General features: G+C 37.5%; 1 protein-coding gene across 4 annotated transcripts in view; it reads left to right on the top strand.

Moving 5' to 3' along the window:
* Window positions 1-15,372, top strand: part of LOC128638648 (uncharacterized) — a 421,261-nt gene extending 405,889 nt beyond the window's left edge. For all 4 annotated transcript variants that reach the window (XM_053690743.1, XM_053690741.1, XM_053690739.1 and 1 more), the window contains 2 exons: window positions 1,864-1,904; window positions 14,904-15,372. In XM_053690743.1, the coding sequence (XP_053546718.1) occupies window positions 1,864-1,904; window positions 14,904-15,050 (188 nt within the window). In that variant the 3' untranslated portion in view covers window positions 15,051-15,372. The remainder of the gene's footprint in view (window positions 1-1,863; window positions 1,905-14,903) is intronic.
* The last annotated feature ends 1,874 nt before the right edge of the window (window positions 15,373-17,246 follow it).

Here is a 17,246-nt window from a genome sequence, read left to right as displayed (position 1 = left end):
CATCAGTTGTACTGAAGTTGCGCTCTAACTATTTATGTAATATAGATATGAAATTTAAATACCCCGCGCTCCGCAGCCCACTTCAAAAGTCAATTTTCAGTGAGCTCACGGTCCGAATTGTTCTCCAATCAGTGCTCTAGCTACAACAAAAGGGCTCTAATTGGAAAACAATTCAAACCTTTAGCTCACAGAAATCTATATTAAAAAGTAAGTTATATTGCAACTTCATTACAACTGATGAATTAAACTTCTAAATATCACTGACATTCCGAATCTGTTTTTAAAAGGAGGAGAGTTTCCCATTACTTAAGGCAACTTTGGCTTTCAGGGAGCAGAACTTACAGAGTCTCCTGACTTTGGAGCTGTTGTAGATTCTTTAATTTTCATCAATTGTCTGGCTCTCTGTCTACAGCATTTTTTGTCTAAGGCCTAATTTCCTGGGAACACACTTCCTCTGTCCCAAGTCTTTTGAGTGTCTGACTCTGTTGACCCTCTTTCTCACTATGTATCACAGAGCTAACCTTACAACCACTAATTAGCAATATTCTCCCAGGAAGCCCTGACTTCCTGTCTCATTTCTCTTTTTTTAGAAATCCCCTCTTTCCTCACTCTTTTTCAAACACATGCCTTAAACAATATTCCCTCACTACAACTTGCTTTTAATTCTGTGTATTTTGCTAAAAAAAAAAAAGTAATTGAAAAATTGTTTGTTTTTCAGCTTGAGAAATACAGATATACGGGTCTATTTAACAAGGGCCGAATGACTCCTGTTCCTCTTGTTTTCGCGAGAGCCCTCAGGCTTGTTGAAAACAGGACTTAAGAAGCAGCGATCAGGCTGATTGACACCCCCTGCTAGCGGCAGGGGCGGTATTGCACCAGCAGTTCACCAGAACTGCTGGTGCAATGATAAATGTCGACAGCGTATGTTGTCGGCATTTATCGATGTGCAGCGGACATGGTTCGCACATATATAAATAGACCCCATTGTGAGAGATATCAATAATGACAATTCAAAGAAATAACATTCAATAACTGGAGTAGCATATGGAATAATAGTTTGAAAATGGGGGGGTTAAATGATCGTTTAAAAAATGTTCACCAGAACTGCTTGTGCAATGTTAAATGCCGACAGCTTATGCTGTCGGCATTCAGCGATGTCAGCAGACATTATCCGCCAAAGCAGATCATGTCCGTCTGACAAATGATAAATCTGCCCCTATGAGCTTTATTTTAGTAGTGGGCCTTTTATATTAAATCCCATGGGGCCCATTTATCAAAGGGCTTGCGGACCTGATCCGACACTGCGGATCAGGTCTGCAAGACCTCGCTAAATGCGGAGAGCAATACGCTCTCCGCATTTAACATTGCACCAGCAGCTCACAAGAGCTGCTGGTGCAACGCCGCCCCCTGCTGCCTCGCGGCCAATCGGCCGCCAGCAGGGGGGTGTCAATCAACCCGATCGTATTCGATCGGGTTGATTTCCGGCGATTCCTGTCCGCCAGCTCAGAGCAGGTGGACAGGGTTATGAAGCAGCGGTCTTTAGACCGCTGCTTCATAACTTGTGTTTCTGGCGAGTCTGAAGACTCGCCAGAAACACGGCCCTTCAAGCTCCGTACGGAGCTTGATAAATGGGCCTGCATGCATCTTCAAAGAATAGCAAACACATCACATGCACTGTGTTAAAATCTTTAGGACAGAATGTTAATTATATGTCGCAAAGTTTGCATATTTGTTCCCCCAATTTCCTGTAGGATTGTATTTATTTTATTTAATAGAACTGTGTTATTAGCTATAAATGACTTAAATATTTTTTAAATAAATAATTAGGATTTTATTGCTTACAGTCTTCATATTTTTCTTTAGATTGCTCTGTTGACGAAAACATTTCAAGGGAAAAACCTGATGTAAGTACCATGAGATAGTCAACTAAATTTACTCACATCTCTTTAGGCTCTCCAGCTTTACTGACCTCACTTGTCTTCTCCAAATTCATCAGCCTCTGTGTTACTCTATGTAGCTGATTTATTTCAGCTTTGATACGGAGCAAAAAATCACATTGTTATTATTATTTTAAAACAATACAATACTTTTAAAGATTCAGTTTCAAAATATTTTATTTATTTAAAGGGACATGAAACCCCAAATTTGTATTTCACAATTCAGAAAAAGCATACAATTTAAGAGAACTTTCCAATTTACCATTAATTTATTATCAAGTGTGCTCATTCTCTTGGTATCCCTTGTTGAAGAAGCAGTAATGCACTGCTGGAAGCTACATATGGACAAAAGTATGTGGACACTTGACCATTCCACCTATATGAGTTTGTTGGACATCCTATTCCAAAACCATGGCCATTAATTTTTTTGTTGGCTATAACAGTCACCACTCGTCTGGGAAATTTTTCCACAAGATTATGAAGTGTGTCTGTGCCCATTCAGTCAAGAGGATTTCAGATGTTAGACTAGAAGGGCCCATGTTTCTGGTGAGTCTTCAGACTCGCCAGAAAACGCAGTTATGAAGCTGCGGTCTAAAGACCGCTGCTCCATAACCCCGTCCACCTGCTCTGATGAGGTGGACAGGAATCACCAGAAATCAACCCGATCGAGTACAATCGGGTTGATTGACACCTCCCTGCTGATTGGCCGCGAGTCTGCAGGGGGCGGCGTTGCACCAGCAGCTCACAAGAGCTGCTGGTGCAATGTTGAATACGGAGAGTGTATTGCTCTCCATATTCAGCGAGGTCCTGTGGACCTGATCTGCACTGTCGGATCAGGTCCGCAAGACCTTTGATAAATAGGCCCCATTGTGTATTATACTTTGAAAGTATGTATATGTGAATTTAGAGTTCAAGATAAACATTGATGCTGACATTAGGACACACAGTGTCAAATTTTAGACAAGGATTTTAAAATCCAAATTGATGTTTGATTCAATATAATCTTAAACTTATAGCTCAAAGGGATAGCCCACCGATTCAGATACAGCAGAAATTAAAATCACCTCTTTACTGCTATTTTCAGTGTATTTCTTCCTTCTCTTGAATTTCTTTATCAGTAAGAAATTTCATCTTATATGCCAGCCCATTTTATAACACCTGTGAAGGGGTGGTTTTTAAAACTAGATTGCAATCAGGAGGGGTTACACAGGTACAGAGAGAAAAACTGTCCTAGCTCTTAAAATATCCATTGATTGCAAATAAATACATATGATACCCTGATGACATGCTATATTCGCAATTATTCCTGCTCAGAATAATACATTTACTCTTTATCCATATAGTTGTATAAATAAACACAGAGATATAAAAGACAACATTGTTAAAAAAAAAAGGAATTTAGGGACATGTAAATATGTTTGCAAAAGATTTCTGACATAACACACACACACATATATATACAGTATATAAATATAATATTATATATATATATATATATATATATATATATATATATATATATATATATATATATATATATATATATATATACAAGTATGTGCAAAGATATATTTACAAATACTAGCATTAATAATCTTTTATAAAAAAAAATATGAGATAAAAGCATATCATGTTTTCCAAGATAGGATAGATTTCTTTGTAACTCAAGTCTTTTTGGGATGAGAAACAGGCTCTCACTTTATGTCCATAATGAATCTGTTGATTTTATTCCTAGAAATTTCTTCAGGGGAGGGAATATCAGGGTTCCATGATGTACTTTCCCCAGACTACCATTTAATTTCTTCATTGGAATAAGATAGAGATATCCATAATTACTATGCAATCTCAAAATCGCAGAGCAGGGGAAATTTGATTGTAGCTGGGGCCCCGTCGACCAAGCATTATTAAGTTGACACAACTTATGTTCTTCCCAATTTACTTTTATCACCAATTTTACTTTGTTCTCTTGGTATTCTTAGTTAAAAAAGCTAAACCTAGGAGGTTCATATGCAAATTTCTTAGACCTTGAAGACTGCCTCTAATGTGAATGCATTTTGACTACTAGAGGGCATTAGTTCATGTGTTTCATATAGATAACATTGAGCTCATGCACGTGAAGTGACCTAGGAGTGAGCACTGATTGGCTAAAATTCAAGTCTGTCAAAAGAACTGAAATAAGGAGGCAGTCAGCAGAAGCTTAGATACAAGGTAATTACAGAGGTAAAACATATTATTATAACTGTGTTGGTCATGCAGAACTGGGGAATGGGTAATAAAGGGATTATCTATCTTTATAAACAAAAATAAATCTGGTGTTGACTGTCCCTTTAAATGTTCCCATACTTTATATAGGCTACTTGGAGAAGGCACTCTATTTGCTCAGTTGAATATGTTCTAAAATGCTATATAATGTGATGCAGACTTTTGATTGGATCTTTTTAGGTTTTTTTTTAATATTTCTTGTACTTTTGAAAAATAAATAAAAATAATTAACTCAAAAAGAAAAAAAAGTTTAGCACTTCACTGGTAATATCAGATTGTGTGCTTTACTTAGTACAAGGTCTTAATATGGATAGCGAACCCTGCGCTATCAATAGAGCTCCACTTGTAATCTGGTCAGTAACAAAAACATGCATGTTGTAGTAGATGATATAAAGCAGAGCTTTCCAAACTTTTCATGTTGGTGACACACTTTGTAGACCTACATCATTTCGCGACACAGTAATTCAGTTGTACTAGCAAAAAGGAGGTTAAACTAACTTGTTTTAAAAGATACAGACACATACATAAATTATCTAATAACAAAATGCATTTACAAGTAACAGTAAGTATGTGCAAGAATTAAAAAAAGTTTAACACCAATAGCTACTTACAATTTTAATGGGATGTATGAGGTTGATGGGATGAACACAGTTTCAGAATATTTGGTGTAATATTAGATAAAGACACTCACATTTCATCATCAAGCATTTTTAAGCTTCCACTTCCTATCCATATATCAAGAGCAGAAGCAGCAATGCACTACTGGGAGCTAGCTGCAAAAAAATCCCACTGACTTCTGACTTCAGCTCAGCGTTTAAGCTGCTACCCTCAGAGCTCTGTGAGTCCGACTGACTACTGCCCACGCTGCAAACACGCTGCTGTCCCACTCACTGGCTACACTTGCAGTCACAAGCCAATTAAGGAGACTACACATGCAGTCAGGAGCCAATGTGCCGCCAAATCCGCCAATGGTAATAGTTTCAGTTCCCACTGAGCTGTGCCAATTGGTTAAGATGATCTGTGACCCACTAGGTATCAATCACGTGTCAACCATGTGATATGCGTAGCAGGCAGGTGGAAAGTCAGAAACCAAAAAACAATTTAAAAAAATAAATTTAAATTTAAAAAAATTTGTGCTGAAGCAGGGACACACCTTCACACTGCTGCCGACACACTAGTGTGTCCCGACACACAGTTTGGAAAGCACTGATATAGAGAGTGGTGGTTGCAGAAGCTTTATTTTGGATGGTGAGGCACTTACCCTATAGAGCTTCCGGTAGGGACCAGGAAACTGGGAACTGAGTAAGGGAGGCAAGCGGACTGAGCTGGTGGTGTTCCATTGGGGGAGTTATGGTGTGTGAGGGAGGAGTCATGGGTATCCTGTGTGTAGAGATGGGCGGTTGGGGTACATTATTGGGCAGTTTTGGTGCAGCTAGGCAGTTCAGTGGTTTGGCTAGGCAGGACCCACATGCATCCCTAAAAGACAGATATATCAAACACTTTTAAAATGTATTCTATCACTTATTTATTATTTTTATATTTACTTTGCAAGTCATTTTATCTAAAGAAACAGAGGTAGCATTATGAAATTGAACAACTAAGTAAATTTGAACCTTAATACAGGAGAAACAAAACTGATTTGATCACTGTTCTTTAAAAATAATTCATTTTTTTAAATTTATCATCAAAATCTCATATTATTTTTCTTTTGACATTAATTTTACTTGAAAATTAACAGTTCTACATTTTTTCCCAACTCTAACAGCAAAAGTGCTCAAATATACAGAGGGAAAAGGGAATTGATGAGAGATGTCTTCAAACACAAATTAAAGTTGTGAAAGAATAATATTATGGGGTCTATTTATCAAAGCGTCAACTGAAAATACGCTTGAATTCCGCATCGTATTTGTCGTGAGATTGATCCGCCGTAGTTATCAAAGCGTCAAGATAGGCAAATGTTGAAATTTGTGATGTAAGATAAAATTCCGAGATCTCAATCCAACGCAGATCGATGCTTGCGTCATTACAGATGTTTTGAATTCACATTCGACTCTATTTGACACTTTTCCCAATTTATCAAACATTTAACAGGTACGCTCGCATGTATTCCGATGCAGCGTACCTAGTTTTCATTCCACCACCCTTGAGGTCATGGATGCCATAGAACTCAATGAGAGTCTGAAAACACAGAAAGCTTATGTTCTATGCTGCAAGACAATGAAGTATATTACATAATAAAAGTAAATTAGAAACTCTGTTGAAATGGTATACCCTTTCTAAATCAAACAATATTATTGCTTCACATTTGATGCACTAGTAGATATAGGGATAAAATAAAAAATACATTACTACTTATTGATTATGCTACATTACAAAGCAAGGGGACAATATTATTTCTACAAATTTGTTGAAAAGTTTTGCCCCAAACTTGTCGCACTAATAGATATAGAGATAAAAATGAAATATACAACATAATATAGCTAACTTCCTTTTTATGTTTTTGTGAAAAATTTATGTGCACCATGTTTAAGCCATGTATTACAAGTCTCACTCTCCACTTTGCCCCAAATTTGACGCAATACTTTTCGCACCAATTATGACGCAAACTCCTAAACAACCCACACACTAGTGAATTTTTCAACCACTTTTGATTGGAATATGCATAATCACATGATTTATGACATCAGCCAATCTGATTCAAATATACATTTTAAACTATCACTAACTAATTAAAATGCTTGATACTTGTGTCATTGATCACTCATCAGAACTTGTAAGTGCCATTTGATACATTGTGTATTATACTTTGAAAGTATATATATGTGAATTTAGAATTAAAGATAAACATTGATGCTGACATTAGGACACAGTTATCAAGCCGTCTACCTCAAATACGCTGGAATTCCGCAACGTATTTGTGGAGAGGCTGATTCGCCTTAGTTATCAAAGGCTAGAGACCGGCAAAAGTAGAATTTTGTGACGTAAGCTGCGATCCGCCGGACTCAGTCCGACACAGATCGATTCTTACGTCACTCCAGATGTTCCGCACACAAGTGCGGCACAATCTGACTACTTTTGCTAGTTATCAAAAAACTAGCAGGTACGCTCGGCACTTTTCTGGCCCAGCGTACCTGGTTTTCAAACCACCGCCCTGGAGGCAGCGGATCCCATAGGAATCAATGGGAGTCTGACCATAGCGAAAGTTCATGTTCGCTGCTGCCAGACATCCCATTCATTCCTATGGGAGATGTCTGCACCTAACACCCTAACATGTACCCCGAGTCTAAACACCCCTAATCTGCCCCCCCCTACACCGCTGCAACTAAATAAATGTTTTCCCCCTAAACCGCCGCACCCGGAGCCCACCGCCACTATAATAAATATGTTAACCCCCTATACCGGCGCCCCCGGAGCCCCCCGCAACTAAATAAAATTAGTAACCCCTAAACCACCGCTCCTAGACCCCGCCGCAACTATAATAAATGTATTAACCCCTAAACCGCTGCTCCCGGACCCCGCCGCAACCTATCTTAAACTTATTAACCCCTAATCTGCCCCCCCTACACCGTCGCCACCTAGAATAAATTTATTAACCCCTATCCTGCCCCCCCCTACACCGCCGCCACTGTAATAAATTTATTAACCCCTAAACCTAAGTCTAACACTAAACCTAACACCCCCCTAACTTAAATATTAATTAAATAAATCTAAATAATATTTATCTTATTAACTAAATTAATCCTATTTAAAACTAAATACTTACCTTTAAAATAAACCCTAATATAGCTACAATATAAATAATAATTATATTGTAGCTATCTTAGGATTTATTTTTATTTTACAGGCAACTTTCAATTTATTTTAACTAGGTACAATAGCTATTAAATAGTTATTAACTATTTAATAGCTACCTAGTTAAAATAAAGAGAAATGTACCTGTAAAATAAATCCTAACCTAAGTTACAATTACACCTAACACTACACTATACTTTAATAAATTATTCCTATTTAAACTAAATACTTACCTGTAAAATAAACCCTAAGATAGCTACAATATAATTAATAATTACATTGTAGCTATTGTAGGATTTATATATATTTTACAGGTAACTTTGTATTTATTTTAGCTAGTTAGAATAGTTATTAAATAGTTATTAACTGTTTAATAACTACCTAGCTAAAAGAAATACAAAATTACCTGTAAAATAAATCCTAACCTAAGTTACAATTAAACCTAACACTACACTATCATTAAATTAATTAACTAAACTACCTACAAATAACTACAATTAAATACAATTACATAAACTAACTAAAGTACAAAAAATAAAAAAGCTAAGTTACAAAAAATAAAAAAAATAAGTTACAAACATTTCAAAAATATTACAACAATTTTAAGCTACTTACACCTAATCTAAGCCCCCTAATAAAATAACAAAGCCCCCCAAAAAAAAAAAAATTCCCTACCCTATTCTAAATGAAAAAGTTCAAAGCTCTTTTACCTTACCAGCCCTTAAAAGGGCCTTTTGCGGGGCATGCCCCAAAGAAAACAGCTCTTTTGCCTTTAAAGAAAAATACAACCCCCCCCCACGTTAAAACCCACCACCCACATACCCCTAATCTAACCCAAACCTCCCTTAATAAAACCTAACACTACCCCCCTGAAGATCATCCTACCTTGAGTCGTCTTCACTCAGCCGAGCCACCGATGGAACCGAAGAGGAGATCCGGAGCGGCAGAAGTGATCCTCCAAGGGGCGCAGAAGAAGTCTTCCATCCGATGAAGTGATCCTCCAAGCCTCGCTGAAGAAGTCTTCCATCCGGGCGATGTCATCTTCCAAGCGGGGTCTTCAATCTTCTTTCTTCAGGATCCATCTTCATCCCGCCGACGCGGAACATCCTTCTTCCCCGACGGACTAACGACGAATGAAGGCTCCTTTAAGGGACGTCATCCAAGATGGCGTCCCTTCAATTCCGATTGGCTGATAGGATTCTATCAGCCAATCGGAATTAAGGTAGGAAAAATCTGATTGGCTGATTGAATCAGCCAATCAGATGGAGATCGCATTCTATTGGCTGTTCCGATCATCGTCGTTAGTCCGTCGGGGAAGAAGGATGTTCCGCGTCGGCGGGATGAAGATGGATCCTGAAGAAAGAAGATTGAAGACCCCGCTTGGAAGATGACATCGCCCGGATGGAAGACTTCTTCAGCGCCGCTTGGAGGATCACTTCATCGGATGGAAGACTTCTTCTGCGCCCCTTGGAGGATCACTTCTGCCGCTCCGGATCTCCTCTTCGTTTCCATCGGTGGCTCGGCTGAGTAAAGACGACTCAAGGTAGGATGATCTTCAGGGGGGTAGTGTTAGGTTTTATTAAAGGGGGTTTGGGTTAGATTAGGGGTATGTGGGTGGTGGGTTTTAACGTTGGGGGGGTTGTATTTTTCTTTTAAAGGCAAAAGAGCTGTTTTCTTTGGGGCATGCCCCGCAAAAGGCCCTTTTAAGGGCTGGTAAGGTAAAAGAGCTTTGAACTTTTTAATTTAGAATAGGGTAGGGATTTTTTTTATTTTGGGGGGCTTTGTTATTTTATTAGGGGGCTTAGATTAGGTGTAAGTAGCTTAAAATTGTTGTAATATTTTTGTAATGTTTGTAACTTATTTTTTTTATTTTTTGTAACTTAGCTTTTTTATTTTTTGTACTTTAGTTAGTTTATGTAATTGTATTTAATTGTAGTTATTTGTAGGTAGTTTAGTTAATTAATTTAATGATAGTGTAGTGTTAGGTTTAATTGTAACTTAGGTTAGGATTTATTTTACAGGTAATTTTGTATTTCTTTTAGCTAGGTAGTTATTAAATAGTTAATAACTTTTTAATAACTATTCTAACTAGCTAAAATAAATACAAAGTTACCTGTAAAATATATATAAATCCTACAATAGCTACAATGTAATTATTAATTATATTGTAGCTATCTTAGGGTTTATTTTACAGGTAAGTATTTAGTTTAAATAGGAATAATTTATTAAAGTATAGTGTAGTGTTAGGTGTAATTGTAACTTAGGTTAGGATTTATTTTACAGGTAAATTTCTCTTTATTTTAACTAGGTAGCTATTAAATAGTTAATAACTATTTAATAGCTATTGTACCTAGTTAAAATAAATTGAAAGTTGCCTGTAAAATAAAAATAAATCCTAAGATAGCTACAATATAATTATTATTTATATTGTAGCTATATTAGGGTTTATTTTAAAGGTAAGTATTTAGTTTTAAATAGGATTAATTTAGTTAATAAGAGAAATATTATTTAGATTTATTTAATTAATATTTAAGTTAGGGGGGTGTTAGGTTTAGTGTTAGACTTAGGTTTAGGGGTTAATAAATTTATTACAGTGGCGGCGGTGTAGGGGGGGCAGGATAGGGGTTAATAAATTTATTATAGGTGGCGACGGTGTAAGGGGGGCAGATTAGGGGTTAATAAATTTATTACAGTGGCGGCGGTGTAGGGGGGCAGGATAGGGGTTAATAAATGTATTATAGGTGGCGACGGTGTAAGGGGGGCAGATTAGGGGTTAATAAATTTATTATAGGTGGCGACGGTATAGGGGGGGCAGATTAGGGGTTAATAAGTTTAATATAGGTTGCGGCGGGGTCCGGGAGCGGCGGTTTAGGGGTTAAACTATTTATTTAGTTGCGGCGAGGTCCGGGATCAGCAGGATAGGGGTTAATAACTTTATTCTAGGTGGCGGCGGTATAGGGGGGGCAGGATAGGGGTTACTTGGTATAATGTAGGTCGCGGCGGTGTCCGGGAGTGGCGGTTTAGGGGTTAATACATTTATAAGAGTTGCGGCGGGGTCTAGGAGCAGCGGTTTAGGGGTTAGTAACTTTATTGAGTTGCGGGGGGCTCCGGGGGCGCCGGTATAGGGGGTAGAACAGTGTAGTTTAGTGTGGGTGCTTAGTGACAGGCTAGCAAGAAATCTGTGAAAAAGCCGAAGAGCAGCGAGATCAGATGAGTGATAGCTCTCACAATCCGCTGCTCATCGCCCCGTACTTGGTGCGCGGCTTTTTGACAGATTTTTTGATAACTTAGGCGAAATTTTGCAGGTCCGCGGCGGCGATGGTAGGCGAGCTTAGGCGGGCGTATTGAACCGGCGAAGGCAAGTAAAGTAGACACGTTGATAACTAGAGGCCACAGTGTAATCTTTTAGACAAGAATTTTATACAGCAGAAATTAAAATCACCTCTTTACTGCTATTTTCGTATATTTCTTCCTTCTCTTGAATTTCTTTTTCAGTAAGAAATGTCATTTTATATGCCAGCCCATTTTATAAAACCTGTGAAGGGGTGGTTTTTAAAACTAGATTGCAATCAGGAGGGGTTACACAGGTACAGAGAGAAAACTGTCCTAGCTCTTAAAATATCCATTGATTGCAAATAAATACATATGATACCCTGATGACATGCTATATTCTCAATTATTCCTGCTCAGAATAATAATAAATTTACACTCTATACATATAGTTGTATAAATAAACACAGAGATATAAAAAACAACATTGTTTAGAAAAAAAAAGGAATTTAGGGACATGTAAATATGTTTGCAAAAGATTTCTGACATAACACACACACATATATATACAGTATATATATATAATATTATATATATATATATATATATTTATATATATATATATATATATATACAAGTATGTGCAAAGATATATGTACAAATTCTAGCATTATTAATCTTTTATAAAAAAAATTGAGATAAAAGCATATCATGACTTCTAGAAATACAAATACACATTAATTTATGTAAAAAGTATTATATAACAGATTTTTTTGTATAACAAATCAATATAAAAATAACTTTCTACGAGATATTGTTTGTTGAGCTATAAATGTAGCTATTTCTTGTACATTAACAGATGAAAAATAAAAGATTAGCTTTAGAGAAATTTGCTTTTTTATGGACAGTAATGAAATGGTATAAATAAACTTGGGAAAAACCCAAATAACTGCGACATCGATGACTGTTAGTTAACACCAGTCCGATGCTCTTCGCACCGTACTTGATGCACGTGTTTTTGATGGCTTTTTTTTATAAATAAGGGTATCGTATTCAGATCCGCGTCAGTGATGTCTGGCGAGCGTATTGACACCGGCGAATGCACTTAGATTGACGCTTTGATAAATTGACCCCTATTTGTTGTTCCATAATAGAATAAGGCAATATTAAAGGGACATTAAATGCCTTGGAATTACAACATTTTTTAGAAGTATTGTAATAGTTTAACATATCAGCAGAGTCTGAATTATATTAGAACAGATTAATACTTTTTTTGCTGAAAATGTTTTTCAATGGTGAAACTCAACCCACCCCACTAGAGATCATTGTTTGGCTTCAGCAGAAATTATAAGATAAGACTGCAAATAGGGTACAAATATGTGTCAGGGCAAGGCTTGTGAAGCCTGTCATGTGCTCTTTCAGATATTTTAGTACTGGAAAATACACACGTCGAGATTACGAGTGGTGCGCAAACTGTAGCTCAAGTGCGCTATGTTTTTTCCGGCTCCCCAGAGCATATTCAGCCTCTCTAGCCTCACTAGTCCTTATGTTATTAAATAGTATTTAATAACATAAGGACTGGTGAGGCTAGAGAGGCTGAAGACACTCTGGATAGCTGAAAAAAACATAGCCCACTTGCGCTACAGTTTGCGCACCACTCGTAATCTAGGGGTGACAGTTTGTAAGCCTAAATTAAAGACAAAGGGGCCTATCTATCAAGGTCCGAAAGGAGCTTGATGGCCCATTTTTCTGGCGAGTCTTCAGACTCGCCAGAAACAGCAGTTATGAAGCAGTGGTCACAAAGACCACTGCTCCATAACTCTGTCCGCCTGCTCTGAGCAGGCGGACAGGAATCGCAACAATTCAACCCGATCGAGTACGATCAGGTTGATTGACACCCCCTGCTGGCGGCCCATTGGCCGCTAGTCTGCAGGGGGCGGCGTTGCACCAGCAGCTCTTGTGAGCTGCTGGTGCAATGCTAAATACGGAGAGCGTATTGCTCTCCGCATTCAGCGATGTCTTGCGGACCTGATCCGCACTGTCGGATCAGGTTCGCAAGACATTTCTTAAATATGCCTCAATGGGGCAAAATAAATAATCTAAATACACTGCAAAGCGGTTTTACAATGTATAATTAAGCAATTTGTATTACAATCTCAAAGTATTTACTGTCCTCTTATATGGCTCATATTACAGTTGCGTAGTTAAAGGGACAAGACACCCCCAATTTTTATTTCATGATTCAGATAGAGCAAACAATTTTAAACAACTTACCAATTTACTTCTATTATCAAATTTGCTTTATTCTATGGTTATCATTTACTGAAGAGGCAGTAATCCACTACTGAGAGCTAGCTGAACACATCTAGTAAGTCAATAACTAATTATATCTGTCCCTCTGTATCTTATAACTTTAGAAAGCTGATACTCACAGCCAATCTTAACATTTAACATGGTCTATGTTAAACACCAATAAAAAGACTACAACTACTTGTTAAAGACAGGCCATGGACTAAAGCTGTGATGTGAAAAACCCTAATTTACCAGGCTGCCATACAAATATTTAAGAGACTCCAGTTTAAACAGGGACTGTACAGAACATTGCTATGGGGCCGATTTATTAACAGTTGGACGGACATGATCCGCTGTATCGGATCATGTCCGCCCAACATTGCTGGATGCCGACAGCATATGCTGTCTGCATTTAACATTGCACAAGCAGTTCTGGTGAACTGTTTGTGAAATGCCGCCCCCTATCGGCCACTAGCAGGGGGTGTTAATCAACCCGATCGTATGAGATCGGGCAAATTGATGCCCGCAGCCTCAGAGGCAGCGTACAGGTTAAGGAGCAATGGTCTTAAAACCGCTGCTTCTTAACTCCTGTTTCTAGCGAACCTAAAGGCTCGCGGGGAAACAGGGGCATTCAGGGCCATTCAGCCCTTAAAAAAATTGGCCCCTATGTCTCAATCTTCATTGTACCGTATTATTTGTTTGTAATGTCACAAAATTCTAATAAAGACAATGGGGTAGATTTATCAAACAGCAGATGCTGCAATCTACCCCCCGAAGATTTAGGTCCACCTGAAACTTAAGTTATGAAGCAGCGATCATAAGACTGCTGCTCCTTAACTTTTCGGCAACCTCTGAGGTGGCGGAAAGCAATCTTCCCGATTGGATACGAATGTGCAGGGGGCAGCATTGCACAAGCATTTCACTAAAAATGATTGTGCAATGATAAATGCTGACAGCGTATGTTGTCGGCATTTATTGATGTCGCGCACACATGATCCGCTACAGCGGATCATGCCCGTCTGACATTTGATAAATATACCCCAATATATTTAAAAAAAAAAAGACAAATGTGTGCAGGTACCAATCACCAGCTATCACCCATTAGTGTAGGATATGTATATTTTCTTTTTTCAACAATGGATACCAAGACAACAAAGTACATTTGAAAATAGAAGTGAATTTAAACGTCTTCAAATTACATACTCTTAGATTTATGCAATTTTATTATTGATTTTCCTATCTCTTGAAATTGTTAGCAGTTCCAAACTGCTGTTATTTAATATAAAGAATCTGATGTTTATTCTACAAACTGTACATTTCTAAAATTTAGCTCTATTTTTAAAATCTCAGGTGCCGATGGAAAGACAGGAAGAAGATGTTAAAGATGCTGATGTCGTCACATACGCTGTCTTGAATAAAGAAGCCCTAAATAAAAATCGGAAGTCACTGGACACGAAATTGGAGGATTCCAGTTTCTATGCAGAAGTTAGAAAATAGGATAACATTTAAAGGGACATGAAACCCACATTTTGTCTTTCATGATTCAGACAGAGAATACAATTTTAAACAACTTTCGAATTTACTTCTATTATCTATTTTGTTTCATTCTCTTGGTATCATTTGTTGAAGGAGCAGCAATGCACTAATGGTGTCTAACTGAACACATGGGTGAGCCAATGACAATCGATATATATATGCAGCCACCAATCAGCAGCTAGAACCTAGATTCTCTGCTGCTCCTGAGCTTGCCTAGATAAACCTTTCAGCAAAGGAAAACAAGAGAAGGAAGCAAATTAAATAATAGAAGTAAATTGGAAAGTTGTTTAAAATTGTATTCTCTATCTGAATCATGGAAGAATTGTTTTGGGTTTCATGTCCCTTTAACTACAGGCCTGTAATGCTCAGTATTCCAGAGGTATAACACATACGTGGCACGTAACAATTTGAGGCAGAATGACACATTATGTAAGGTCTATTCTCCAGGCCATACTATGGATCAACAATTAAATGAAAAAAAAAAATCAAATTGTGTAAATCTCTGACCACTCAAGGCTCAGAAATCCACAAGATTACACTTATCACATCTAACCATTAGTTTAAAGTAAGAACCAAAATACCCATTAAGGTACATCAATACATCCATATTTTGCTAATGAAAATGTATATAGTTATAAAAATTAGAAGGAATCATTTCAGATCCTGTTCTTCTAACCATGGGGCCAATTTAACAAGGGCCGAATGGCCTCTAATTGCTCTGTTTCCGCGCGAGCTTTCAGGCTCTCCGGAAACAGGAGTTAAGAAGCAGTGGTCTTCTACGATCGGGTTGATTGACACCCCCTGCTAGTGGCCAATTGGCTGCAAATCTGCAGGGGGCGGCATTGCACAAGCAGTTCACTAGAACTGCTTGTGTAATGTAAAATGCCAACAGCGTATGCTGTCGGCATTCAGCAATGTCGGGCGGATATGATCTGCTACAGCGAATCATGTCAGTCCGACTGCTAATAAATCGGCCCCCATGGCTTGTCTTTTTCATCTCCCTACAAGCTTCAGTCACCGTTGTCAGTATTCTAAACAGGTAAAAGGGAATACGATTGAGACAGCAATAGACACGTCCTATCGGAGTCATTTACCTCAGAGGTTTTGCAGTCTACAGTCAATAAAGTCTTTAAAATCGTTTTCCCTTCAGGAACGTTTACATGAAGCATACTGGTCTTTAGATGCTACATTTATAAATGTTACTTTCAACTAGTTGATCACTCAGCTTTTGCATTTTGTTATTGTATTTTGCTTTAAACAGATAAAATGTGATTGTTCTTCTAATGGTTTCCCCACACTTTGAAACAGAATAGTCATGATTTTAATAAAACACAGAGCCAAATATGTTCTCACTTATTTCTTCCTGGTTTTCATGTGTTTGCATAGTTTCATATAGAAAATAAACAAATACATGCGCTGGTACTGAAAATTACACCAAATATACCTGTTGGCTGGTTGAGGGGAAATGGAAACAATCCTCAGGGGACAAAGTGTATCAAATCAATATATGCAAGGAGAAAACATATAAAATGTATCAATAAAAAATAAGCTTTAAAGTTACTGTTACCAGATGTAATGTAAGTAACTTTGAAATATTGTGGATAAAAAATTCAGCTCAATATAGCCAGTGTGGTAGATATAAATCCTCCAATAGTTATCAGAGATCTGATCTCTGGTTAAATTGACACTGAACCCAAATTTTTTCTTTCACAACATTCAAAGAATTATATTAATTTTAACACATTTGTTCATTCATTTTGAATGTTAGTATAACATTCTAAGATTCCTTTAATATATATAGTATTTCTAATACTATCTTTAAAGGGACACTGAACCCACATTTTTTCTTTCGTGATTCAGATAGAGCATGCAATTTTAAGCAACTTTCTAATTTACTCCTATTATCAGTTTTTCTTCGTTCTCTTGCTATCTTTATTTGAAAAAGAAGGCATCTAAGCTTTTTTCTTGGTTCCGACCTCTGGACAGCACTTTTTATTGGTGGATGAATTTATCCACCAATCAGCAAGGACAACCCAGATTGTTCACCAAAATGGGACGGCATCTAAACTTACATTCTTGCATTTCAAATAAAGATACCAAGAGAATAAAGAAAATTTGATAATAGGAGTAAATTAGAAAGTTGCTTAAAATTTCATG

This window comes from Bombina bombina, chromosome 8 (assembly GCF_027579735.1).
Source record: "Bombina bombina isolate aBomBom1 chromosome 8, aBomBom1.pri, whole genome shotgun sequence".
NCBI classification, from domain to species: domain Eukaryota; kingdom Metazoa; phylum Chordata; class Amphibia; order Anura; family Bombinatoridae; genus Bombina; species Bombina bombina.
The sequence above is the reverse complement of the archived record's forward strand: the minus strand, read 5'-3'. Positions and strand labels throughout refer to the sequence as shown.